The sequence below is a fragment of the Myxine glutinosa genome, chromosome 9 (genome assembly GCF_964187855.1).
Source record: "Myxine glutinosa chromosome 9, kmMyxGlut1.1, whole genome shotgun sequence".
Taxonomy (NCBI): Eukaryota; Metazoa; Chordata; class Myxini; order Myxiniformes; family Myxinidae; genus Myxine; species Myxine glutinosa.
The window spans coordinates 58,809,950-58,837,332 of NC_136269.1; the positions used below are offsets into that span (position 1 = coordinate 58,809,950).

The window sequence follows — 27,383 nt, forward strand, 5'->3', positions numbered from 1 at the left end:
TTTTGTGTCCCTTTTTAACCCCTCAGCTTCCAATGCAGATGCAGAAGGTTTTACAAAAGTATCAATCCACTGAGGCCAAGATCGAAGTGGAAACGGGGCCAGAATTTAACAAAAACACTGGATTGGGGTCAGTGTTGACAGCCCGTGCTGGTGTGCTTGTTCATGAACGACCAGAGCCTCTAATGCTGCTGTCAGACACACCATGTAGCTTACCACCACCACCTGTCGGGCACGATACCTTTGTGCGTGTAGACATGACATCTGCGATAGAGGAGACAGCAGATCAGCTTGAAATAATGATAGCTGACGTGGCATCAATGAAGACGCCAGTGGCAAATGGAATACCTGCTCATCATGGATTGTGTATCAGGGATGGCATAAAGGGTTCTCCTTCACCAGGTCGCCTCACACCATATCCTACACCACCCAGCAACCCACAATCTCCAACCTTCTTATCTGAGCGCCAAGCACTATTTTCCTTTCCAAGTGAAGTGGCAGTCGCAGGGAAAGGACCTCTGCCAAACTGTACATATGCAACACGTCAAGCAATCTCACTTGGCTTAGCCAGACATGGTTCACCTGGAACTCCATATCCTTCTCCACCATCTTGCCATGCTTTGCTAAGCACGACCACCCAAGACCCAAAATTTACCTCAATTTCCAGTCCTGTTCCTACTCGAGCGTTCGCTGGAACTGAGTTTCCTGGACGGCTAATTGGGAGCTGTACACCTGAAAAAATGTTCCCTCAAGATTATGATATTGAAACTGATGAGGCAGCAACAGAGAGAAGAGTAATATGGGATGATTCTCCAAATGTTATGGACGATTCCTTGGGAAGCTGGAAACGGCTCTTTGTAGAAAAGCTGTCTCCAGATGCAGCGGAATGTTTGAATATGCGAACTGCTTTTGGAAGTGATCAGGTGATGAAAAGTTCTCGGCCGAAAAGCCAAGCAGTTAAAAATCGCACAAACGAGTGTGAATTGAAGAATACGGGTGAGAAGTTACTGAGGTGGGAATGCAGTATGAATAGAAAGGAAATTTTTTCAGGTAAAGCAGAGATGGCCGAGAATCTTCATGAAAAAGAAAATGGTACGTCATTGGACTACTTGACAAAAAGTCAGGGAGTAATGGAAGATGAGAGTGAAGAAGGAAGATCAGATGTGGCAATTGGGCCAGACGTTAAATATGAGCATGTAAATAGTTGCCAGATATATGACAGTGGAGATGAAGTGAAAGGTGTCGGTGCGATCACAGAAGAAAAATGGTGCAGTGAACAAACCGAAAATCAAGAAAAAGCAATTGTGAATAGGCAAAGCAGGAGAGAACAATGCAAGGAAAAAACAGTTGATGACGAGAGAGATGCTGAGTGTGAACGAGAAGATGACGTATGCTGTGTTACAAAGCTTATCGAGAGTGAGGGTAGTGAAACACCAGCTGAGAATTGGATACAAGGCGAAGAACAAGCCACAGAAGAATACAGTGAGGGCGAAACAGCACGATGCATTCCTGGAGGGCAAAATTGTGAGCAAGTTCAGTGTGAGGTTCGGAAAGTGCGTAGTCCGAAACGAATGGGAGTCCACCACGCCAAAAGACGGCGCAGCCTACATCGTGCTCAGGAAGAAAGCAGCATTTTGCCTTTGCTTGACAAAGACTTCCTCAGTGATTGACCTTGTCTCGCACAATATTCACTCATTTCTTTGCATCTCTGCACCCGAAGTCCTGAAATATGAGGATGTCTATGTAGTGAAAGCAATGATTAACAGAGAGGTCATTTGCAGAAATCCTCATGTTTGAAATCTAAATTTCAGGATTAATGAGAAAAATGGGGAAAGATAGCCAAGGACTGGAATGGAAACTTTGCACAGTAGATGTTTTGCTGAGGTATTACCTGGGTGCCTCTGGCTGAACAATTGTTTACGACGTGTCTCTCCAGCCATTGTATTGATTTCTTCTTTTTTTGTATTCCTGAATAGCATTTCCATTTTCTCCATATCTTGCCTGCTTCCAAAATCTCAAACGGTGCTAATCAAAGCTATCGAACAAAGATTTGAATTTATATCGTATTATTGTATTTACTACTACTATTGTTTCCAAAGTTTTTTTTTTTCTTCTGATTCTTCATAATAACTTGTTCATAAATCTTATAATATATTGCCTTTTTTTTTTTTTTTTTTTTTTTTTTTTTTTAATACAAATGTGCTGGATCACTCTCGTGGGTATATGCTTGTCAAAGGCCACCTAAAAATGTCAGACCCACCTTTTTTCCCCCAACACTAGGCCACCTGGCCAAGTACAAGTAGAATGAAATAGTCATGGTTAAATGACCCTCCGCCTTGGAGCATTTCCTTGGCTGTTGCTTCAACATTGGTTTGTTTTTTTCTGAAAATCTGTGCTTGAAACTATTATTAGTTTTGTTTATCTTCATGGAATGGAAATCTCTGTCGACGCTCTTGGGACTTGTTATGCAAGCTCAAAGCAGAGTTTGCTACATGCTCATCGGTGAATGATAGGCATGTGAGTTATCGTTCTTCTGAATGCAGTTACTTGTGTAAAAGGATATGCATTCCATGCTGCAAGGCTGATGAAGTGGATTCCACCTCATCATTGATGCTGTCATTGCTAGGGAAATGCTATTTTCTTTCCTCCATAGTGCTTTTTTGAAACGTCGCCTTCTGATAACTTGGGCAGAAAGCTGAATAATTTTCTTTGTAATATCAAATCGCTATATTTTTTTAGATTGCAAAATGGCTTTTTAGTCGAGTAGAGTACCTCAGCAGAATGTTTTAAGTATTGGTGCTTCTGCATCCCTTTGGGTGAGTTCGAATAAACCTATTTCTTCACATTAATGTTTTTGTTTTTAACACAATGTAATTGGACAAAAAAAACAAAAACCGGATGAGTTACAATCTTTGAATCCATGGCACCCACACACCTGCGAGTTGATGAAACTGCAGAACGCGACAGGTAAAAAAAAAACCAAAAAAAAAAAACCACCTTTAGAGGCCATTTTTCCCTGCAAAGCAGGGGTTGGCCTTTTTCGGGCACCGTGGTTGTTGTTTTTGTTGGTCCCCCTTTTTTGAAGCAATGTTTTACAGCCGGATGCCCTTCCTGCCGCCAACCCTGTTTGTCGCCTTTTCTTTTTTTTTTACGACAAACAGGGAATTACCGGTGAACTGGTACTCAATTAGCCGACCTCGGAAGGATGACAGGCTGAGTCAACCCCCCTGGCGTTAATTCAGCGATCGACCGGGATTCAAACCCAGGATCCTAGGATCCTAAGCTGGCACCCTAGCCGCTAAGCCAACACCAGAACGCGACAGGTTGATCAAAGTAAATTCCTGACAATCCAAAAGCAAATAATACAAACCTCATTTGTAAAATAATAATAATTTGAACCTTAATGGTTGAAACCTCTTGGTTTGGAACCTCTTGACTTACATGCCATTTCATCCATACAGTAATTGAGACTCTACAAGGGGCACAGTGAAGGCCACACTGTGCCCCTTAGGAAATGGGCACAATTAAACCACACCCAAATCATCTAGCTTGTTCTTGACCTGGGGCCCAGTTGCTAGAAACCGGATCACTTAACCACTGGATAAGAGCTATCCTGTGGTTAAAATTCTTATCCAATGGTTAACAATGTCATGCTTGATTATGTAACGTAACGTTTGATTACCGTGCATTCTGACGGGCTGGATTAAACCTTACTATTATTCGACATATGATTAGATTTTTTGGGATCCCTAATCGTGAATAACACTCGACCCAAACAAAGCCAATGGAAATCTGATGCAACAAACCTGGGCAGTGTATAATCAGCAGAGGCCTACATGCCTAATGTGGTAGACCCACCAGAAAAAAAGATGGTGGCCATATATGTTTTGGCTTGGTGCTATGATGGGTGGAGTCAAGTGACAGATGTTGGTGTGGTCCGGCAGCTGCCTGACCAATGGGTGCACATTTCAAATATCGACCCTTAACAAGAAGCGCAACAACTACAACAGCAGCACAAAGCTCTTGAAGACCTGTGACCTTATGCAGTGCTTTGCCTTTATGCTGGACAGAGCGGATTAAATATTTGGTCCAAACACAAGATACACAGACAGTATAATAGCAGAACCAAAAATCATTGTAAAGGTTGTGTAGCAGGTTGAAACATGTGCAGTCGTGGCCAAAAATATTGGCACCCTTGTACTTTTTTCAAATAATGCACCATTTCTTCCAGAAAATTGTTGAAATTGTAAAAATCCTTTGGTATCCCCACATGTATTTCTTTGGTTTGCAGTGGAACAAAACAAAAAAAAGCTGAAAAAATTACTAAATCTTAGCTTATTCCACACAGAAATTCTAAAATGGTCTGGTCAATATTATTGGCACCTTTTAGAAGTTGTTAGAAATAATTGGATTTCAAGCAGGTGATTCTTCTTGACTTTGGAATTGAACTCACCTGTGGTGAGTTGCAGGTACCTGCAATATAAAAAAAATCACTCATTCAACAAGTTTGAATAGAGAAAAGGAGTCATTCTGCTGTTTTGTGTCACTGTGTGTACCGCAATGAGCATGGAGAAAAGAAAGAAAACGGAATTGTCTGAGGAGGTCAGACACAACATTGTAGACAAGCATGGACAATGTCAAGGCTACAAGTCCATCTCCAGAGACCTTGACGTTCCTGTGTCCACCGTACACAATGTTAACAGGAAGTTTAAGGCCCATGGCACTGTAGCCAACCTCCCTGGACGTGGCCGCAAGAGAAAAGTTGATCGAAGATTGCAGCGAGGGATTGTTCAAATGGTGGAGAAAGCACCTCGATCAACTGCCAAACAGATTCAAGCTGACCTTCAGACAAAAGGTATGACAGTTTCAACTCGCGCCATCCGTCGCCAACTCAATAAAAGGGGGTTCTGTGGTAGGAGACCCAGGAGGACCCCACTGCTGAGAGAGAGACCGAAGAAAGCCCGCCTGGAGTTTGCCAAAACACACCTGAACAAGCCAAAATCCTTCTGGGAGAATGTCCTGTGGACAGATGAAACCAAATGAGAGCTTTTTAGTGAAGCACGTCAACTCTATCTTTACAGAAAACAAAATGAAGCCTTCAAAGAAAAGAACACCTTCCTGACAGTCAAACATGGAGGAGGTTCAGTGATGTTTTGGGGTTGCTGTGCTGCCTCTGGCACTGGGTACCTTGAATGTGTGCATGGCATCATGAAATCAGGAGATTACCAGGGCATTTTGGAGCACAATGTTCAACCCAGTGTCAGAAAGCTGCATCTCCGTTGAAGGTCATGGGTCCTGCAGCACAATGACCCCAAACACACTTCAAAAAGGACCCAGGAATGGTTCAAGACAAAAACGTTGGACTGTTCTGAAGTGGCCAGCAATGAGTCCAGATATAAATCCCATTGAACACCTGTGGGGAGATCTGAAAACAGCAGTTGTGAGAAAGCAAACTTCAAATCTGGAAGAACTGGAGCAGTTTGCACAAGAAGAGTGGGCCAAACTGCCAGTAGAGAGGTGAGGAAGCTCATTCATGGATATCGGAAGCGCTTTACTGCAGTTATTTTGTCCAAAGGCTGTGCTACCAAATATTAAGTCTCGGGTGTCAATAATTTTGTCAATGCCGTTAATTTTTATTTTCTGATTTAAAAGGATATATTAAGTTCTGAATCAAAAACAAAGGTTCTGTAATATTAACAGTGAAAAATAATTATGGAGACCAAATACTTTTGTCAATTTCAACTTATTTTTAGACAAAATTGTGAGTTATTTGAAAAAAGTGCAAGGTTACCAATATTTTTTGGCCATAACTAACTGTATGTACTGATTGAGGAACCAATTTGGTGAGCTACTATCAGAGCAGGTTTGGGTGTAATGGAATAGTTGCATCATTGATTTATCGAAGAGCTGAACGTCTCACGAAGCATATTGGATGCACCCAAGTGAGCAATATTATCCAACAAGAAGCCAAATGGCTTGATGCTTTGGTATACCCATGGCATGATGGGGATTGGGGAAGTTACAAACATAAAGGGGAATTGTGCAATTCAGTATTTTGTCATTATTGGAGACTTGGATATAATTATTTATAATTATAATAACGGCACTCAGTAGAGAGCATACCTCCACCAGGTGAACAGTTTACGTTTTGTATCCTCGAGTAGACCAGAAAATCACAATGCAGAATCGCATAAATCATCCGTCCACAACTTTTTGAGATATCCTGCTATGTATCATTTTGGCCCTATCTCCCAATGGTGAAGAATCACTTAAATAATTCTCATATCCGAATCCATATTCAGATCTTCACCAAAATTGAATCGATTCTTCCTTGTCACACACACAACCTGTCTAACAAGTTTCATCCAAATCCATCTGACATTTTGAGATATCCTGCTATATGTTGGTTTTAGCCCTATCACTCAATGGTGAAGAATAACTTAGACTAATAAGAACTAAGACTAATAACTAATAATATTTAGAACCCGGCAGAGAAGATAACTGAGAAGGAAGTTGAGGAAGCGATAAAAGCAATTAAGAGTAGAAAAGAGGGAGGGCCGACGGGAGTTGTGGGAGATATGTTGAAGGCAGCGGGAAATTGGGGTGTGAAGAGAATGACAGATATCTGTAAGCTGGTGGTGAAAGAAGGTCGCATTCCAGTGGATTGGGAACTGAGTACCCTCGTTCCTCTATACAAGGGGAAAGGTGACCCTCTGGAGTGTGGCTCGTATTCGATAAAGTTATTGGAGCATGGAATGAAGGTGTTGGAGAGGAGGATAAGGAAGAAAGTGAAGATCGATGAAATGCAGTTTGGATTTATGCCAGGAAGAGGAACGACAGACGCGCTTCTTATTGCAAGGCAGTGGCAGGAGAAGTACATGGAGAAGAGGAAGAAGTTGTTTCTTGGGTTTGTTGATCTGGAGAAAGCATTTGATAGGGTTCCACGTGAAGTAGTGACATGGGCATTGAGGAAGTTAGGAGTGGAGGAATGGTTGATCAGAGTAGTGGTGGCAATGTACGAGAGAGCGCGCACAGCTGTAAGGACGAAGGACGGGAACATTGGTGAGTTTGAGGTGAAGGTGGGAGTGCATCAGGGGTCGGTACAAAGTACACTACTATTTGTAGCTGTGATGGAGGTGCTGGCTCGGAATGTAAAGGAGGGTTTACCGTGGGAGTTGTATGCAGATGATATGGTGTTGATTGTTGAAAGTATGGATGTACTGAAGGAGAAGATGAACAAGTGGCAGGAATGTATGGAGACAAAAGGTCTGAAGGTGAATATCGGAAAAACGAAGGTGATAGCAAGTGGTAAAGCATGTGGTGAGGTGGAAAGAACTGGGAAGTGGCCGTGTGCTGTGTGCAGGAAGCGTGTCGGAGTGAACTCCATTCAATGTACAATGTGCGCTGAGTGGGTTCATCAAAAATGTAGTGGTCTGAGAGGGTCATTAACCAGTGTGGCAGCTACATTCAAGTGTAAGGTGTGCACAGAGGGAGCTGCAGATGGAGGAAATGTTGAGTTGGATCTTGGAGACGGCGTGAAGCTGGAAGGTGTGAAAACATTTTGCTACCTAGGAGACATGCTGAATGGAGAAGGTGGATCAGACTCGGCATCGGTTGTTAGTGAGATGTGCATGGAAGAAGTTTCAGGATCTGAGTGGCGTGCTGACGAGGAGAGGAGTGTCGTTGAAGCTGAAGGGAAAGGTGTATGCCACATGTGTGAGAAGTCTTATGATTTATGGGAGCGAGACCTGGGTAATGAACGTAGAGCAGCAATGAAGGCTCGAAAGGGTGGAAATGCGAATGGTTCGGTGGATGTGTGGAGTATCGTTGAGAGAGAGGAAGACAAATGATGAATTGCGAAAGATGATGGGAATAGAGTCTGTGATGGATGCTGTGAAGAGAAACAGGTTGAGATGGTTTGGTCACGTGTTGAGGAAGATTGAAAGTGACTGGTTGAGAAGAGTGATGGAAATGAATGTAGGAGGTGGAGGACGGGGAAGACCGAGAAAGACTTAGCTAAAGGTGGTGGAAGAAGAAATGTGGACAAGGGGAGATGCAGAAAATATGGCAAAATGGAGAAGATTGTCATGGGGCCCGCAAGGCTAACCCCCGCTCTAGCAGGGAAAATGGCCTTAAAATGCCTGTTGTTGTTGTGTTGTACTCGATGGTGAAGAATCACTTCAAAATTAAGTAATTCTCATATCCGAATCCATATTCAGATCTTCACTAAAATCGAATAGATTCTTCCTTGTCACACACACAGCCTCTCCACCAAGTTTCGTCCAAATCCATCCACTACTTTTTGAGATATTCTTTTTTGGCCCAATCTCCCAATGGTGAAAAATCACTAAAAAAATCCAAAAAAAACCGGACAGACAGATAGGGGTGAAAACACACACCAAAGGTGGATGGAGGTCAATACAATAAATCAAAATATTGTGATAAAGCTAAACTCGTGTACTTTTCTGAAGACCAACGTACATGTTAGTGCCTACCAAAGCATAACTGGTACATTCTGGCAAAAATGCATGGTTATACAAAGAGCTTCCATTTCTCTGAGAAACCCTTTAAAAAATGGGAACAATCATCCAAATGTAAAACCAAGAATATGTACCTCAGCCTAAAGAAGAATAAGAAGACCACTCCTTTTGTATCTTCAGATACATATGGCTGCTGAAGCAGTTTCCTCGGCTATTGAGCACAATCCTGGACGTGTCGCCACTGACACAAATGCTCGAATGGCTCATTAATCCCAGTAAGCTGTATAAAAAACTCTCTTCCTCACTCGCCCTCCACTGCCCTCTCTCCACCTCACCCCCAGGAATACCTTTGGCTACGGCTTCTCCTTCGCTCCCACCTTTTGTTCATATGTGTGTTGTACCGTCCACCAATCAGCGATGACTCCATCTACATCTCGCTGTCTGATGATATGGACCAACTTCTATCTACTCATCCCAACTCTCTCTTCCTCATATGTGGTGATTTCAATTGTCACCATGCCAGTTGGCTGGGTGTGGGTACCTCTCTCACCAGCCATGGCTCTTCAGCAAAGGACTTCTGCGACTCACTGGGACTGACACAATCTGTCAATTTCCCGACCCGGATCTCAGTCAACGGAGCATCTTCTCTTCTGGATTTGGTTATGACAAACTTCCCTGAAAATGTCTGCTGCTCTTCTTCTGCTCCAATCGGCTCATCTGATCATGTGCTTGTCAAAGTGGACATCTCTCTGACCATTCTCAGAGAGCCTCCTCAGCGTCGACAAGTCTGGCATTTCACTCAGGCCAACTGGCACGGTCTTCAAGCAGCCATCAATCATCTGGACTGGTCTCCCATCTCTACCGCCTCTGACATCAACTCATCCTGGGAATTCTTTCAAAGTAAATTGCGCTCTCTCATGCACAGATTTATACCATCTCGTCTTCAGTTGTCATACCCTTCCTCCCGTCCATGGTACACGGAATCTTGTAGTGAGGCTGTTGCCCTGAAACAACTTGCTTTCGTCTCCTGGAAAGCAAATCCAACGGAAGGAAATCTCATTTCCTTTCACAAAGCCCGAAACAAGTGTGTGTCCACCCTCAGGAGAGCCAGGAAACAATATCTCACCATTCTCAAGACCGAACTCTCTTATCTGTCTCCCTCTTCCAAATCCTGGTGGCGTCTGGTCAAATCTGTTTCTGGTGTTTGTTCCCCCTCCATCCCCTCCCTCACCTCAAACGGCTTAACGGCTGACTCCGCACGTGAAAAAGCTGAATGCCTCAACTCTGTGTTTGCCTCTAAATCTTGTGTCCCAAACCCATCCCTCTCTGTACCCACCGTACCCAGTCGTACCCAGCTGCTCCTGGACTCTGTGTCCTTTCCTCCTGACAAGGTGGAAAAGTTTCTGTCAACCCTCGACTCTGATTCTGCAACTGGTCCTGACGGCATCAGCCCACGGGTCCTAAAATCATGTTCTTCTGCTCTTTCACTCCCTCTTTCTGTTCTCTTCACCCTCTCTTTTGCTCAAGGTCATCTGCCATCTGCTTGGAAATCAGCCAACATCACCGCTTTGCACAAAAAAGGTGCAAAAACAGATCCCAGCAACTACAGACCAATCAGCCTTCTCCCAATTATCAGCAAAGTCATGGAATCCATCATTGCTTCAGATATTAAATCTTTCCTCTTCGCCAATGGCTTAATCTCTGATCATCAATTTGGTTTCAGACCTGGTCACTCTACTCTGGACATGCTGCTTCTGCTTTCTCAACAATGGATGGAGGTCCTCAACGCCAAACAGGAAATTAGAGCTGTCTCCCTTGACATTTCACGTGCCTTCGATACGGTCTGGCACCCTGCTCTGCTCTCCAAACTCTCCTCCTTTGGTATCCATGGAAATCTCCACGCATGGCTGGCGGACTTCCTCTCTGGTCGTAGTCAACGTGTGGCCCTGAATGGGTTTCTCTCATCTCCTCTTCCTGTTCAGGCTGGAGTTCCCCAAGGTAGTGTTCTGGGCCCTGTGCTTTTTCTGGTCTTCATCAATGATCTCTCTGACTCTCTTGAAAATCCTCTCTATCTCTTTGCTGACGACTCTACTCTCTGTCGCTCCATTCCTCATCCCTCAGATCGGCAGTCTGCAGCCTCCTCACTCTCTGCAGACCTGGACAAAATCACAGACTGGTCAAACAAGTGGAACATGTCTTTCAATCTTGACAAATCTCACACTCTTACAATGTCTCTCCGAAAGGACCGACTGGACAACCCTCCCATCTACTTTCTCAACAATCCTCTCCAAGAAGTTCTGTCGCTCAAGCTTTTGGGTCTCACTATCTGCCATGATCTTTCTTGGGAAAACCACATTTCCAAGCTGGCCTCCAAAGCCAGTCGCCGACTGGGCATCCTCCGTCGTGCGAAGTCCTTCCTTGGCACACCTGAGCTCCTCTCCACATACAAGGCTTTCATCCGCAGCTCAATGGAATACTGTTCCCCCCTCTGGGCTGGTGCTCCTGCCTCACACCTTGCTCGGCTTCACGCTGTTGAGGCCAAAGCTTTCAGAATCATTGGAATCTCCTGCGATGTAGTCAACGCCGAGGGCCTTTCACTCACTCACCGCAGGCAGGTTGGTGGTCTTTCTGTCTTCTACCGACTCCTCTCCGGCCTTGCTCCCCCAGCTCTCTCTGTGCTCTGTCCCCCCCAATATTCCTTCAGGTCGCACAAGATCTGCCTGCAACCCTCTTATGGTTAAACTGCCAAAGTCTAGGCTCTCTGCTCACCTTCACTCTTTCATTCCCCTTTTCTCCCGCCTCTGGAACAAACTCCCCCACTCCCTTCAATCCCACTCCTCCCTCCAGGTCTTTAAAACAGCTGTTCACCACCATCTCTTATCTTCCCCCATCGAAAACCTTGATCTTTTCTACCCCCGGTAATTCACCCCAGAGTCCTTGCAGTGTTCATATGTTTTAATCCTCTCCCACCTCCCCCCAAGTCCTCCCGATGTCCCTGCTCTCAAATGTTGTGTTTGTGTCCTTCCCCCTCTTCCCCCTCTCTTTTGTGTCCTTCCCCCTCTCTCCCCATCTTGTCTGCCGCTCCCCTTGTTTTTTGTGTTTTGTGTCGGTTTGTCTTTTTGTGTGATTAATGTTAGCTCTTTCACGAGCCTCGATCTTCTATACAAAACAAAACAAAACAAAACAAAACAAAACAAAACTCACTTTGCCAACCTCGGAAGGATGACAGGCTGAGTCAACCCACCTGGTTTTAAATTCAATTCATGAGATAGTGGCTCAAACGCAAGACTAAGATCTTTAGCCAACCACCAGAGCTGTTAAGCTATCATTCGGCTTCTTTGCTTATACTAAAGCGTGGCGTTACGCGCGCTGCTTGCGAGCAAGGACGAAGCGGACAAGCGGTAACTTATAAGCATCTTTATTTCAGGAGCTCACTGTAACACTGGCGCGCTCCGGGCTGCGCGCCCGGTGTATATCATGAGGCCACGCCTACCCCTCGGGCGTGGCCACCGCCCACTTGGTGCGCGGAATGATGTCACCACGCCAGTGGGCTTTTGTGTCCGCCACACGTGCCCCCCCCAGAATTCCCACGCACCTGGAGGGCCAGTTTGTGGGGCAGACGAATGACCCGGCCGAAGCGCCCCCTGGCGATCGGCGGCGTCCGGGGTGCAGGGATGCCAGGTGGGATGCCCCTGGCTGCCCCTGGGATGGGTGCAGGACCGGGGGGGCGGCGTGGCGGCGGGGCTGGGCGGTGCCGGGGTCCGCCCGCAGGGGGGCGGCCCCGACGTGGGGGTCGGGCCACTGGCGGTGGATGGTCCACGTCGAGGTGGACCGGCTTGAGGCGGTCTACCGAAACGCGGTCAGGAGTACCGCCGATGTCCAGGGTGAAGTGCTTCGCCCCGGTCTCCAGCATGTGGAAAGGCCCGTCGTACGGGGGCCGCAGTGGTGTCCGGTGGGCATCGTGGCGGACGAAGACGTACTCCGCCGTGCGAAGCTCCGGGGCGACGTGCGTCGGTGGGTGCCCGTGGCATGCCGTTGGCACCGGGCACCTCTGGGCGGTCTCTTGCAGAGCGGAGCGCTGCTGTGCCGCGGACCATGGTGCCGTGGAGTCGGGGAGGAACTCGCCCGGCACCCGCAGCAGTTGCCCGAAGACCAACTCCGCCGCGGATGCGCGCAGGTCCTCCTTGGGCGCCGTCCGGAGGCCCAGCAGGACCCAGGGGAGCCTGTCGACCCAGCCGCCGTCGCGGAGGGTGGCCCGGAGCGCGGCCTTCAATGAGCGGTGAAATCGCTCACACAGGCCGTTAGCCTGGGGGTGGTAGGCCGTGGTTCGGTGCAGCCGGACCCCGAGCCCCTGTGCGACCGCCCCCCAGAGCTCCGAGGTGAACTGGGGGCCGCGGTCGGACGAGATGTCTGAGGGGGCGCCGAACCGGGCGACCCAGGTGGCGATGAAAGCCTGCGCGACATCGGCCGCCGTTGTCGACGCCAAGGGCACGGCCTCCGGCCACGGGGTGGTGCGGTCCACCATGGTGAGGACGTAGGTGAAACCCCGCGAAGGGGGCAGAGGTCCCACCAGGTCCATGTGGACGTGGTCAAACCGGCGTTACGGCACCGTGAACGGGGCCAACGGGGCCTGGGTGTGCCGGTGCACCTTGGCGCGCTGGCACGCGAGGCACGTCCTGGCCCAGCCGTGGACGGCCTTCCGGAGGCCATGCCAGACGAACTTGTCGGCGGTCAGCCTTTGGGAGGCCCTCGCGCCCGGGTGGGACAGGCCGTGGATGGCGTCAAACACCTGGCGCTGCCAGCCCGCGGGCACGATGGGGCGAGGACGCCCGAGGGAGACGTCGCACAAGAGGGCCATGCCCGCGCCGTCGAACGGCACCTCGTCGACGCGGAGGCCCGTGACGGCGGTCCGCAAGGCCTGGACGTCAGGGTCAGCGGCCTGGTCCGCTGCCATCCGGGCATAGTCGATGCCGAGGTGGACTGCGTGGGCGACGGCCCGGGAAAGGCAATCCGCCACCGGGTTGTCCTTCCCCGCGACGTGCTGGATGTCCGTCGTGTACTCGGACACGGCCGAGAGGTGACGCTGCTGCCGGGCCGACCACGGCTCGGTGACCTTGCCCATCGCGAAGATCAGCGGCTTGTGGTCGATGAAGGCAGTGAACGCACGGCCCTCGAGCAGATGGCGGACGTGCCTGACCGCCAAGTGAAGCCCGAGCAACTCGCGGTCGAAGGTACTGTAACGGCGTTCGGGCGGGCGAAGCTGCCGGCTAAAGAACGCCAGCGGTTGCCAAGCTCCACGCACTCATTGCTCGTGCACCGCGCCCACCGTGTAGTCCGAGGCATCGGTGGTGAGGGCGATCGGTGCATCGGGCGCCGGGTGCGCGAGCATGGTGGCGTTAGCCAAGGCGAGCTTCGCACCCGTGAACGCCGTGTCCATCTGCTCGGTCCAGGTAACGTCGCCTTTGCCCGGCTTACCTCGGAGAGCTTCGTGCAGGGGGCGCAGGAGCTGGGCGATACGGGGCAGGAACCGATGGTAAAAGTTCACCATGCCCAGGAACTCCTGCAGCCCTCTGATCGTGCGGGGGCGCGGAAACCCCTTCACCGCCTCCACCTTGGCCGGCAGGGGGACGGCTCCGTGCCTGGTGACACGGTGCCCCAGAAAATTGATTATGGCGGCGCCGAACCGGCACTTTGTGGGGTTCACAATCAGGCCATGCTGGCCCAGGCGTTCGAAGAGCGTGCGGAGGTGGCGTAGGTGCTCTTCGCGGGACGCGCTGGCAATGAGGATATCGTCCAGGTAGACGTAGACAAAATCCAAGTCGCGCAGGACGCTGTCCATCAGTCGCTGGAACGCCTGAGCCGCATTCTTCAGACCGAAGGGCATGCGCAGGAACTCGAAGAGTCCGAATGGCGTGATGACCGCCGTCTTCGGGACGTCCTCCGGCCTGACGGGGACCTGATGGTAGCCGCGTATGAGGTCCACCTTCGAGAAGAACGACCTGCCCGCCAAACGGGCGGAAAAGTCCTGAATGTGGGGGACGGGGTAGCGGTCGGGAGTCGTGGCGTCATTGAGACGGCGATAGTCCCCGCACGGTCGCCATCCCCCGCCGGGCTTCGGCACGATGTGCAGCGGCGACGCCCATGCGCTCTCTGAGTGCCGAACGATGCCGAGTCGCTCCAGGGTAGCGAACGCCGCTTTTGCCACTGCCAGCTTCGTCGGCTCGAGGCGGCGTGCCCGGGCGTAGACCGGTGGCCCGACGGTGGGGATGTGATGGGCCACCCCGTGCTTGACGGCCCCCGCCGAGAAGGTGGGCCGCGTGAGGGCCGGGAAGCCGGCGAGGCGGGTGAATGCGTCCACTGCCGGAAGCGTACAGACCAACGTGGCCGGAACCGAACCGTTCGGCAAGCCGCTTGGCAAGCCGCTCGTTGAGCTGGGCAACGCACAAGCGATCGAGCTGAACATCTCGGCCTGGACAAGACGTCTGCGCTTGACGTCGACCAGTAGCCCATTAGCGCACAGGAAGTCCGCGCCAAGCAGTGCCATGGGCACGTCGGCGGTGATGAACGTCCATCGGAAAACCTGCCCTCCGAACCGCAGAGAGAGGCAGCGTTTTCCGTACGTACGGATGGGCGTACCGTTCGCGGCAAGCAGCGCGGGGCCCCCACCCGCGGCGTGCTTGTCTGACGTGCCGGCGGGAACGACACTCACCTGCGCTCCCGTGTCGCACAGGTAACGGCGCCCGGAGAAGGTGTCCGTTATGAACAGCAGGCTGCTCGAACGGCCGGCGCTCATCGCCACTATTGAGCGCCGGCCCGGGCGTTTCCCGACCTGTTGAAGGAGCATGGCGGATGACACTGCCGAGCTTCGTGGCCGAACTTGGCGTGGAACCAGCACCAGGTGGTGGGGCTGGAGGAGCGCGGCTGGCTCCGCCAGGCCGGTGGAGTTGGCGGGTTTCCCCGCGGTGGCGGTTTTCGCCGCGGCGGTGGGCGGGGAGTGGCGGCGGTCACGAGGTGCGTATCAGCATGCTGCGTATGCTGTATAAGCTGATGCTGTGGAACAGCAGCATCAGCAGCATCAGCAGCATCAGCCTCGAGGGCCGTGACGGCCACGCCGACTCTCGCCCGCGTGTCCGAAGCGGCGAAGTACCTGTCCGCCTTGGCTGCCAATGCTCGGGGTTCCGTTAGCCCGGTCCCGGCCAACGCGAGGCGAACCTGGGCTGGAAGTTGGCGACGGAAAAGCACCCGGAATAGAGAACCGGGGGCTTCGTCACCCAACAGTGACAGCATATGGTCCATTCGGACCGACGGACGCATGTCACCGAGCTCGGGGAGATCCAGGAGGCGGTCGGCCCGTGCGTCGTCCGTGAGGCCGAACGTGGCTAGGAGTAGCCGCTTGAGTGCCTCGTACTTGTGGCCGTCCGGTGGGTGGCGAAGGACGGACACAACTCGAGCGGCCGTGCCGGGCCCGAGGGAGGCGACGACGTGGCAATAGCGCGTGTCATCGCCGGTGAGGCGCCGAAGCTGAAATTGGGCTTCGGCCTGGATGAACCAGACTTCGGCCTAAGCCTCCCAAAATTCGGGAAGTTTGATGAAGTTGGCCATGGCAATGGCGTCGCGTGTGGAAGGATCGCTCCGGCAGATCCAACGTCGAGGGGGTCACCAGTAAAGCGCGGCGTTACGCGCGCTGCTTGCGAGCAAGGAGGAAGCGGACAAGCGGTAACTTATAAGCGTCTTTATTTCAGGAGCTCACTGTAACACTGGCGTGCTCCGGGCTGCGCGCCCGGTGTATATCATGAGGCCACGCCTACCCCTCGGGCGTGGCCACCGCCCACTTGGTGCGCGGAATGATGTCACCACGCCAGTGGGCTTTTGTGACCGCCACAATACACATTTTTATACAAATCTCCACATGAATACACATGTGTCCTGGTACTTCGGGTCGATGTGCATGGTCAGATGAGCTGCTCTTATCTTAAGGCATCATCAGCATGACAGATTTTTGGCCATGTCTGGATAATGTTGGACACCACATAACAAGAGTATTTTCTCAAATAGCTCATTTACATATTACCATCATCATTGACCTCAAACTGGATTTACCAATCAGTAGAAGGAGATGGAATATTTCGATTTTTTAAAACAGCTTTTTGATATTGCCTGGCTTTTCTACAAGACCAAACCCTCTGCAACACTGCACTTGGATAGGGAGATGAACACTGATTCAAATTTCCATCCAAAAAATGATCTTAACTGTCATCAGCTCAAAAGCCATTTCAGTGCCACAAACGAGTGTATAACATAACTAATCTTGACAAAAAAGGAAGCCATGTGTTCGTTTACGGAGAGCATAGGCTCCTAAACTTGTTTCTCCACGACACAAAATTTGAAATCACATTCGCCTCGTGACCCAAACCTTTGGAAGTCATCCACGAGCTATCGGAAGGCCCTCGCGACCCAAGTTCAGGTCACGACCCTGGGTTTTGGAACCGCTGACCTACAGAAGGCATGAACTAGAACCAAGAGCAGTTGTTGAGTGGGATCTCAGAGGGCGGCTTGTGCTTCAAGAAGATGTAAACATAGGGGCAATACCCCTGGCGCTCACCTGGTGGAATAAACAGTATACTGCACCGACTAAGAGTATTTTAAACCAATTTCAATGGTTGCTGGAAGACAGGGTAGCATGTAGAATCATACTAACACAATCATAATACTTTAAACAAACAAACAAAAAATACCTATTTTGGGGAGCAACCCCCCTCCCCCAAACCCATATACCTGCTCATACCCCAATTTTTCTAATGCCGTGAACAAACATTGGTACATCATGGGTGATGAAGGTTGTGGTTAAGTTTCATCAAAATAGTGTAGTTTCAGAGAAAAAAGCAAATTCCTATTTTGGGGGTCAAACCTGGATCCACTTTGACCCCGAGGTACGTGCGATTTGCACTTCTGGAAGAAGAAGAGCCCTCTTCCGGTCGTTCGATTGGGACTCTTCTCTTCTCGGAAGCTCTTCTGCCTCTTCCCGTTATCCAGCAGAAGAGGCGCTGGCTCTTCGAAAACAAAATGGCCTCGCCGATTACTTTGAAATAACTTTGTCATATATGACACGTTGATATTACAGCTGTATGGCAAGTTTGCTTAACAGGCTTAACTCACTTAATCACGAGTTCTATTTTACTTATTTGTTGTTTTCTTGGTAATTAGTGAGTGATATGGGAGTGATATATATGCCGTTTTCACCCATAATTTCAGTCACTGAGAAACGCTGCTGGTTATACTTACGCAGCGAAACTTGCAAGTGAAAACACAATCTAGATATTTGCATCAACTTGTGATGTAATGTCATCTTTGTCTAATTCTTCCATCATGAGCGCGAGTAATACATGTTTGGCCGCCATCTTGCTTCTCTCCTGCCTGTTCGGCGCAAAGCAATCTTCCGGAAGAGGCTTCTGTCTTCGGAAGAGACCAAATCGCACGCGCCTCAGGTAAGCCCCCTTAGACCCCGATTTTTTTTCAATGCTGTGAACAAACGAGCCACAACACAACAAATATCATTTGTGCCAAATTTGGTGGCAATCCCACCATCAGTTTCGGAGAAGTTTCAAGTGTTTACGGGCGGACGGACGGACAACGCACCAACGCATAAGCACCACTGAACTTCGTTCCAGGTGAGCTAAAAATAATGGAATGAAGAGGGATGAAAATCTTCTTCTTCATTCGTATGCATAACAAGGTTGCGGGGTACTGTGGGACCATGGGATCTTTAACGTCCACCAATGAATGGTGATAGAGGGGACGCACGTTTAACGTCCAGAGATGAGAACAATAGCCGGCGAAGCCGGTGTTGTGAATGAACGCGTACGTATTATGTTGAAAAGCCAGATTTTGCTGGATCCCTTGAGAATTTCGAAGCTTTGACGCACCAAATCGCTCAATGGAGGCCGCCATCTTGCGGATGCGGAAGTATGCATAACAAATTGAAAAAAGTTCAATAGGAGTTTGTTTCACCGGTCTTTTTTGATTCACAATCTTATGCACCTCTAATTTGTAATTAAAATACTTTAAGACCAACCTCGGCCCGCAGGGGCTTGGTTATCTTCAACGAAAATCGTCACCAAACACCGGAACCAATGAAATTCGAACATTTGAAAAAATATTTCAAAAACCAAATCACTCAATGGAGGCCGCCATCTTCCGGATGCGGAAGTATGCATAAAAAATTGCGAAAAAGTTCAATAGGAGTTTGTTTCACCCGTCTTTGTTTGATTCACATTTGTTTGATTCAAATTCAAATTCAAATTTCAAATTTCAAATTCATTTTCAAATTTTCATTGAAATTTCAAAATTTCAAATTTCAAATTCACATTCAAATTTGATTTGTTTGATTATGCACCTCTAATTTGTAATTAAAATACTTTAAGACCAACCTCGTTCCCCGGGCCCGCATGGGGTCTGGTTATCTTCAACGAAAATCGTCACCGAACACCACAACCAATGAGATTCGAGCATTTGAAAAAATATTTCAAAAAAGCTTATTACCGCTTTTCGGAGGCTGAAAACGGCATCAAATATTCTAAAATTGACGAAGAATTATTTTTTAGAAACCTCGCGGCCGTAGGGGATAGTTTTTCACGGCCGGAAATATCCGAAGTTGAGACGGAATTCACCGAATTAATCAAGAAGGAAATTTTATAAATTTTAATCTCATCCAGAATGCAAATGGTGTCATTTTGAACTAGGTACGGTACCTACTACACCTACCTACTACCAACTACCTAACCTACTGATGCCATAGTGATGGGTAAAATAGTGGCAAGGGGCTTTTTTTCCTTTTTTTTTTTCTTGTATACTGAATCGAGGCTCGTGAAAGAGCTAACATTTACTTCACAAACAAATCAACCAGACAAAGAAAATACCCAAAAAGAGGGAGCGGAAGACAATATGGGGAGAGAAGGGGAAGCACACAAACACAACATCCGAGAGCAGGGAGATGTGTGGAAGGGAGAGGGCCCGGGGGGAGGAGGCATGGGAAGGGGGGGGGGGGGGGAGGGAGAAGTATAAAACACAAGGACACCAAGGACTTCCTGGACAGAAGTTGGTATTTCAAAAAAGTGGAATTGGGGTGAAATTAGCGGGGGTAGAAAAGATCAAGGTTTTGGATGGGGGAAGATAAGAGATAAGATAAGTTTTTTCAATCCCTCGTGGGATTGAGCTCGACAAAGACCTGCCAAGTACCGTGGCTCGCCTGAGGGGTTGAGCAAATGATGGTGGAAACACCTTCACTTTCCCTCCTCGATACATGGAACACGAGTATCAGGGAGCAGAGCCAGGTATGTTTGTTTGCACAACCAGGATTCTCCTGGAAATGAAATCATTCATGAAATCAAATATGGATGTTCATTGAGTGTGTCAATTGCTCATTTGTGGGAATGATCTTGGTCTCCTGTTTATAAGGTTCACCTTCAGGTGCACACGTCTCTCGGACATAATCCCTTGACCAAAACACGACCTTAATGTCAGGTGATCATTTTCTAAAAATAGGAATGGTTCGGAAACAGAATGCTCACATCATGAGGCTCAAACAACTGGATGCTCACTTTGGCTTCGCCGGCTCATTGCGGCTTTGCAGTCGGCTACTAGTAGCCGGCCAAGCTGGTGTTGTGAATGAACGCGTACGTATTATGTTGAAAAGCCTGATTTTGCTGGATCCCTTGAGAATTTCGAAGCTTTGACGCACCAAATCGCTCAATGGAGGCCGCCATCTTGCGGATGCGGAAGTATGCATAACAAATTGAAAAAAGTTCAATAGGAGTTTGTTTCACCGGTCTTTTTTGATTCACAATCTTATGCACCTCTAATTTGTAATTAAAATACTTTAAGACCAACCTCGGCCGGCATGGGCCTGGTTATCTTCAACGAAAATCGTCACCAAACACCAGAACCAATGAGATTCGAGCATTTGAAAAAATATTTCAAAAACCAAATCGCTCCATGGAGGCCTCCATCTTCTGGATGCGGAAGTATGCATACAAAAATTGCGAAAAAGTTCAATAGGAGTTTGTTTCACCCGTCTTTGTTTGATTCACAATCTTATGCACCTCTAATTTGTAATTAAAATACTTTAAAACCAACCTCGTTCCCAAGGCCTGCAAGGGCCCTGGTTATCTTCAACAAAAATCGTCACCAATTACCGGAACCAATGAGATTCGAGCATTTGAAAAAATATTTCAAAAGCTTTTTACCACATTTCGGACGCTGAAAACGGCGTCAAATATTCTAAAATTGACGAAGAATTATTTTTTAGAAATCTCGCGGTTGTAGGGGATAGTTTTTCACGGCCGGAAATATCTGAAGTTGAGATGGAATTCACCTAATTAATCAAGAAGGAAATTTTATAAATTTTAATCTCATCCAGAATGCAAATGGTGTCATTTTGAACTAGGTACGGTACCTACTACACCTACCTACCAACAACTACCTAACCTACTGATGCCATAGTGATGGGTAAAATAGTGGCAAGAGGCTTTGGCTTCGCCGGCTCATTGCGGCTTCGCAGTCGGGTACTAGTAGCCGGCAAAGCCGGTGTTGTGAATGAACGCGTACGTATTATGTTGAAAAGCCAGATTTTGCTGGATCCTTTGAGGATTTCGAAGCTTTGACGCACCAAATCGCTCCATGGAGGCCGCCATCTTGCGGATGCGGAAGTATGCATAACAATTGCGAAAAGTTCAATAGAGGCTTTGGCTTCGCCGGCTAATTGCGGCAGGTCGGGTCATATGGTGGATGAATTGAAAGGATCGTCTCTCAAAGAAAGAATTCTGATCTCAGTAGTGATGTGTGCGTGGTGTTCAGTTACCAATCAGCTTGCTAGCGCTTGCCGAGCCAGCCGTTCCTTACCAACAGTTTCGAATTCAGTGCTCGCTTGAGTGCTTTTGCTTTAGCCACGTGGCGTGGCGAGCTCTCACCAAAATCGATTCGTCCTCGTCACACCCCCAACCTGTCCACCAAGATTCGTCCGAGCTCTTACCTCTTAGTCCATATGCCCCCTGTTCAGTGTTCACAGACAGACATAACCTCCGCGCATCCATCATCTTTGGCGGAATTAATGACGGTTTCTGAGGTGAAAATTAAATGCCTTCCAAAATTTTACATTTATCGAAGTTGATATACATAATAATAATATTAATAATATCAGTGAATGACAATGTAAGTTTTGCTACATTGTATAGATTGTCGAGGGATGCTTTACGTATTTTTCTTGCTTATAATAGATTTGGGCTCCTTCCACAGAAAACGTACGAATGGGGCTGGGGCTCCAGGTGGTGGCAGATTCAGATTGTTTAGAATCGGACAGAAATGCACTTAGTTATATTTTATTATAATAATACTATTATTATTTTAGCACTTTATTATAACCTTATTTCGAAATTTATGGTGTATAATAGTGTATTGCACATTTAGCACTTTGTGGTGTATAGCGATGCATCGTTAGCACAGGTGGTCCTCCTGTATTTCGTCTTTCTTACCTATTTTTTATTCTGCTAGTAACTCTTTATTAAATTTTAAATATAAACATATCATGTGAATAGTACTAGTTTTGAAAGTAAGAACTATAACGAATAACTAAGGACGGTGAAAATGAATGTTCCTCTTCAGGTCTGAATGGGTCTGAACTCTGATGTACGGGACGTGACGTCATGTCATCAACGGCGGGATGTTGTGTGTTTCTGTTCTCACGGTCATTCATTTGGACGTTCCTTCATTCACTTTTTATTGCATTCTGCAGTGATATCTTTCTCTTCACCGAGACTGGTTTTTTTAGGTAAGAATATGGATAAGAGATTTTCCTAACGCCATGAGTCTCTTCATTTGTTGCTTCACTTCATTTGTCATACGGTACGTGTTCCTTACAAGGAACTTCGACGCATGAGGAAAGTGATTAGGCCCATGGAAACCTGCGCTGTTACCAACATATGGTTGTTTGTCAATGCTCCATCCCCTTTATTTTCGTTGAGCCTCCGTCAAGCAATGAGCAACCCTTTGTATCTGCAGAAATGAATGCACAAGCTTATGCGAGGGTGACCGAGCAGGGTGAGAATGTGCGAGAACTCAAGGCGAGAAAAGCTGACAAGGTAATAACAATAAATTAAATAAAACTATTCTCTATTACAGAATGGGGCAGAGTTGGTGCACTTACCTTTGAACCGTCTAATGTAGTCAGTCCATGGGTTCAATCCCCCACCTGTCTATCATTTGGCCGGTTGGTACTTCGCAGGTAGGAGGTTGTATTGCAAGGTGCACCATCCCTTGCATGGATGTTAAGCCAGGTGTCTGCTAGCATTAGTTTTCAGATGTTAAAGATTCCACATTTTCATTAAAAATGATAAATATGCCAATTATGAAAACATTTTAACAATACTCTTAACAACTATGTGTTAATTGTGGCTGATCAGCTTTTATTAGGTCAATGCAGTCACAGGAGTTCTGCCTTGATCAGTTCTGTGTGCACCCTCCCTTGCTTTCTTCTGCCCTAGGCAGAGCTGGACTCTGCTGTGCAGAAATTACTACATCTCAAATTGGAGTTCCAACAACTAACAGGACAGCCATACCAGGCTGGCAAGCCTCCAGCAGAACAGGATTCTGAAACCAATGATGTGGATCCCGATGATTCTGTTGACGTTGTCGACCCCTGGACGGTACAGACATCGAGTGCAAAAGGAGTGGATTATGATAAACTCATTGGTTCGTTTGTTTTTATTTTATCCACACTAGTTCAAGTCATACTTGCATTGTGTATACATGTTCAGGTCTCTTCTTTAAATTTCTCACATAAAGACCGAGGAAGCTGATTTATATGCCAGTGGTTGGGTTTGTAACTTAGGTTACAGAAGGGGCGAAGTTGACACTTAAACATGAGACGTGTTTATTACCTCCGCCACCAAAGGTGGATGGAGGTTATGTTTTCACCCCTGTATATCTGTCTGTTTGTCTGTCCGTTTGTTTGTGAACAAAATATCTTAAAATGTTGTGCACGGATTCGGACGAAATTTGGCAGAGATGTAGCAGGTGTGACGAGGACAAAATGATTCGATTTTGGTGAAGATCCGGATTCGGATCCGGCTATTAGAATTTTTAAAGTGATTCTTCACCATTGAGAGATATGGCTAAAAACGATACATAGCAGGATATCTTTAAAAGTTGTGGACGGATGTGGACGAAACTTGGTGGAGAGATTGGGTGTCTGACAAGGACTGTTCGATTGGATTTTGGTGAAGATCTGAATATGGATTCGGATATGAGAATTATAAAAATTTTAAGTGATTCTTCACCTTATGGTGAAGGCCAAACTGTGTGTCTCTGTGTGTGGGAGATAGGGCCAAAAACGATACATAGCAGGATATTTCAAAGTTATGGATGGATTTGGACGAAACTTGGTGGACAGGTTGTGTGTGTGACAAGGAAGAATCGATTCAATTTTGGTGAAGATCTGGATCCGGATCCAGCTAGTATAATTTTAAAAATGATTCTTCACCATTGAGTGATATGGCCAACCAGGCGGAGGTATGCTCTCTGCTGAGTGCCGTTCTAGTTTTAAAATGAATTGATTTCTTTCATGGAGATGCTTCTGCTCTTTTTAGTCTATCCTTCTTGATATATCTTTGGTTACTCTTAATTGTGTGTGTGTGTGTGTGTGTGTGTGTGTGTGTGTGTGTGTGTGTGTGTGTGTGTGTGTGTGTGTGTGTGTGTGTGTGTGTGTGTGTGTGTGTGTTTTTTTGGTGTTTTTGGTGTTTTTGTTTTATATACATATATTGTTATGGATTCACCTTTAGGGTAGAATTCAAGGGGAACTCTTGCAATGAACTTCTCAGATAGCAATCCTGAAGCCACCGCCCCACAGATAACACTGTGGTACAGCGGCTTGCTAAGCAACCACAGACACCGTCTGGGACGTTCCAGCGTCCAAATCCCGCTTTACCGTCCCGACAAATTAAACACCCCAGATGTGGAACAGTGCTTCTCGACGCGTAATTGATTCAAGTATATGGCTGGGCTTTACCGTATGCTAACGCATTGGACGCTGACTGACTGGCTACTGACTAGTCAGCAGAAAGGTTTGGGAGAACTCCCTGTCTGCAGCATACTAAAATATAACCAATGGAATCTGACAACCGAACAGTTTGGAAGGGATTATTATTTCACAGAGGCACATACTGTATTTGCAGGTAGAGCAGTTGTGCAATAGAAAAGCCTTGTCTATAGAAATAAGCCTGTTAGTTAACTTAGCACAAATAACACAGGCATCACTATCATTCCAGGAAAAGGAATGCGAGCAAAAGGATAGACAGAAAGTGAGAGTGATGGGGTGTGGGGTCGACCCTGCCCGACCCCGAACCGAACGGGGTGTGTGATATGGGTGTGTGGAGGGTGTGTGCGGGGGAAGCGGAGGTGAAGGGGGAGTGGGAGGGGGAGAGGGTAGGATGGAGGGGGAGGGGAAGGGGAGGAAGGGGAGGGCGGAGAGGGGAGGGGAGGTAGAGGGGGGAGGGAAAGGGGAGGAAGGGGAGGGCCAGTCAACAATGACGTTGCAGTTCTCATGGGAGGAGAGCAGCACAACAATTGCGACATCGTCCTGCAGCTTCGCAACAACAGCACGAAGCGGATTTTGGAGACTCACCGATCCTGTGACGCCCTCCAGTACCGGCGTTGCCGGGCGGGGGAAGGGAGACCCTTACATTCCCAACCCGTACATTCGCCCTCTCGACTCAAGCTCACTCGGACAAAAGCCTCGCACAAATTACACCGTGAAGGCCCAATGGCCATGTCTATGCCACAAATCAAGTATGTGAGCGAATCTGCCGCACTGAATTGAAAATATATAGAACGCTCATACTCCGTGAAAAGTGTAGCCGCCGTGTCGCCATCTTGGTTAGCACGACTTGACCAACTCGCTTTGCGGATGTCGTTTGTTTTGAACGTGTCCCAGATTTTAAAAGCCAGACAACTGTTAAAATGCCATTTTGTGCGGCAATAAACTGCTCTAATCGGTTAAGGAAGGGTTGTGGAAAGACGTTTTACAGCTGTTTCAAAGACGTTTAATTCATATCGCACAAAATCGACACAAAACACGATCGCACAAAAGGTGAAAAAACGCAATCGCTTTTCGCTCTGAATTACGTGCAAACGCGTGACGGAAATCACCATCGCCCAGCATCGAGTGCCAACCAAGATGGTGCCCGGTAGCTGCATCTCTACCTATGTGGTGTGAATGGCAATGGTCATTCTATATATTTTCCGTTCAGTGGTCTGGCAGCGAGGATGGAACATCACGTGACCGCTCTGAGCAAATCAGCGAGCTGCTCTGGCACCGGCTGAGATTCCGTGTATAATGTTCCTCGCTGAAATGTGCTGAGATAAATATGAATAAAAAATATGGATCTCGTCAAATATTTTTAGGTAGGCCATGTCCTTCCCAGGCTCAATGGCCATGTCTATGCCAAATATCAAGCACGTGAGCCTCTCCGTTTAGGGGTCTATCGGTAACACACACACACACACACACACACACACACACACACACACACACACACACACACACACACTTTTATTTATACTAGGGCATGCCCGTACTATATATATATCTAAAATTATATCCCCCCCCCCCTCTATTTACATGAAATGGTTTGGTCCATTCGCAAAGCCAAAGCGAACGGCTTGCGAGTACGGTGACAATCCCCCCCCTCTATTTACATGAAATGGTTTGGTCCAAAGCGAACGGCTTGCGAGTACGGTGACAATCCCCCCCCCCCCCCCCTCTATTTACATGAAATGGTTTGGTCCAAAGCGAACGGCTTGCGAGTACGGTGACAATCCCCCCCCTCTATTTACATGAAATGGTTTGGTCCAAAGCGAACGGCTTGCGGAGTTTGGTAAAGAAATCGCCATAGCGTGCACAAACGCGCAGGAAAGCGAAAGAATCGCAAATTAGTTTTAATTAGTTTTAAAACATAGTTTAACGCCAACATAGCGGCAACATAGTTTGCCAACGTGAAATAAATGAATACGCTCTCAAATGTGCCGTCCGAGGCAGAGTCTGTTCGACACGTTCGGCACACGTGATAGCTCGCTGCTCTCTGATTGGTTGAATCGTTTTTTGGACATAGCTCGGTAACTACTTCTCCGATTAATATGAAACCTTGAAAAGGCACATCCTCGGGTCCCCAGCAATATACCTGGCAAGTTTCAAGTATATCGGACCCGTGGTTGTCGAGAAACAGCGGTCACAGACAAACAAACAAACACACAGACACACAGACACACAGAGATTACTGGAATTATAGATAGATAGATGTGCACTGAGAAGACCGTGATCGTAATCCTAGAAGAGTTTCAAGTAAGGTTGTTTTGTATTCAACCTTCCGTACAGGTGAGGCCAGGTGAAGGACTTTGGCACAAAGGCACGGGAATGTGCTGCGCTGCTTTAAAAGTAATCATTATGGGCCATTTGACCAGGAGACAGCAGGACGCAGCGGTGAAGTGAGTTATCAGGCCTTGTAGAGGGGCGGAACACCTTCACCAGGGGGCTGCCCTGCTAGCCCGGAAGATAGGGCCACCCACAGACGGTGGGTGGCCAATTAATGGGACCAGCTACATGCTGGGAAGCTGACCCCAGAAGTGATAAAGGCCATGTCCATGCATGCACGTGGCAGGTTACAATTGTTGAAAGAGGAGAAGACTTCTTATCTCTGCTTGGCGACCTCCATCGTCTCCTGGCCTCATCGCCTTCGCTCCCTGAGCCGCACCTCACCCTGCTGGCACCATCACCAGCCTGCAGAACGTTCACGACCACAGGTCGTAGCACAGCAGAGACGAGCTTATGCCTTCCTAAAGTTCTCGCCTGTGATCCCCATT

At 47.9% G+C, this 27,383-nt stretch overlaps 2 protein-coding genes and 1 long non-coding RNA gene across 7 annotated transcripts in view; 2 read left to right on the forward strand and 1 right to left on the reverse strand.

The window, feature by feature from the left end:
- Nucleotides 1-2,846, forward strand: part of LOC137415997 (tight junction-associated protein 1) — a 29,903-nt gene extending 27,057 nt beyond the window's left edge. For all 3 annotated transcript variants that reach the window (XM_068101521.2, XM_068101524.2, XM_068101522.2), the window contains one exon: nucleotides 27-2,846. In XM_068101521.2, coding sequence (XP_067957622.2) covers nucleotides 27-1,667 — 1,641 coding nt within the window. In that variant the 3' untranslated portion in view covers nucleotides 1,668-2,846. The remainder of the gene's footprint in view (nucleotides 1-26) is intronic.
- A 1,895-nt stretch (nucleotides 2,847-4,741) lies between these two features.
- On the reverse strand, nucleotides 4,742-21,558 carry LOC137415989 (uncharacterized). The gene is made up of 3 exons (XR_010982175.2): nucleotides 21,505-21,558; nucleotides 5,185-5,292; nucleotides 4,742-5,016 (listed from the first exon to the last, which is right to left on the reverse strand). It is a non-coding gene; the product is annotated as an uncharacterized LOC137415989 (long non-coding RNA).
- A 563-nt stretch (nucleotides 21,559-22,121) lies between these two features.
- The window catches only part of WARS1 (tryptophanyl-tRNA synthetase 1), a 57,102-nt gene continuing 51,840 nt past the window's right edge, over nucleotides 22,122-27,383 (forward strand). Inside the window, exons 1-4 of one of the 3 annotated variants that reach the window (XM_078784387.1) lie at nucleotides 22,160-22,299; nucleotides 22,530-22,609; nucleotides 23,012-23,219; nucleotides 27,182-27,323. In XM_078784387.1, coding sequence (XP_078640513.1) covers nucleotides 23,127-23,219; nucleotides 27,182-27,323 — 235 coding nt within the window. In that variant the 5' untranslated portion in view covers nucleotides 22,160-22,299; nucleotides 22,530-22,609; nucleotides 23,012-23,126. Of the gene's footprint in view, nucleotides 22,300-22,529; nucleotides 22,610-23,011; nucleotides 23,220-27,181; nucleotides 27,324-27,383 lie in introns of all 3 variants that reach the window. The other 2 variants (XM_068101526.2, XM_068101525.2) reach the window with 2 other exon arrangements.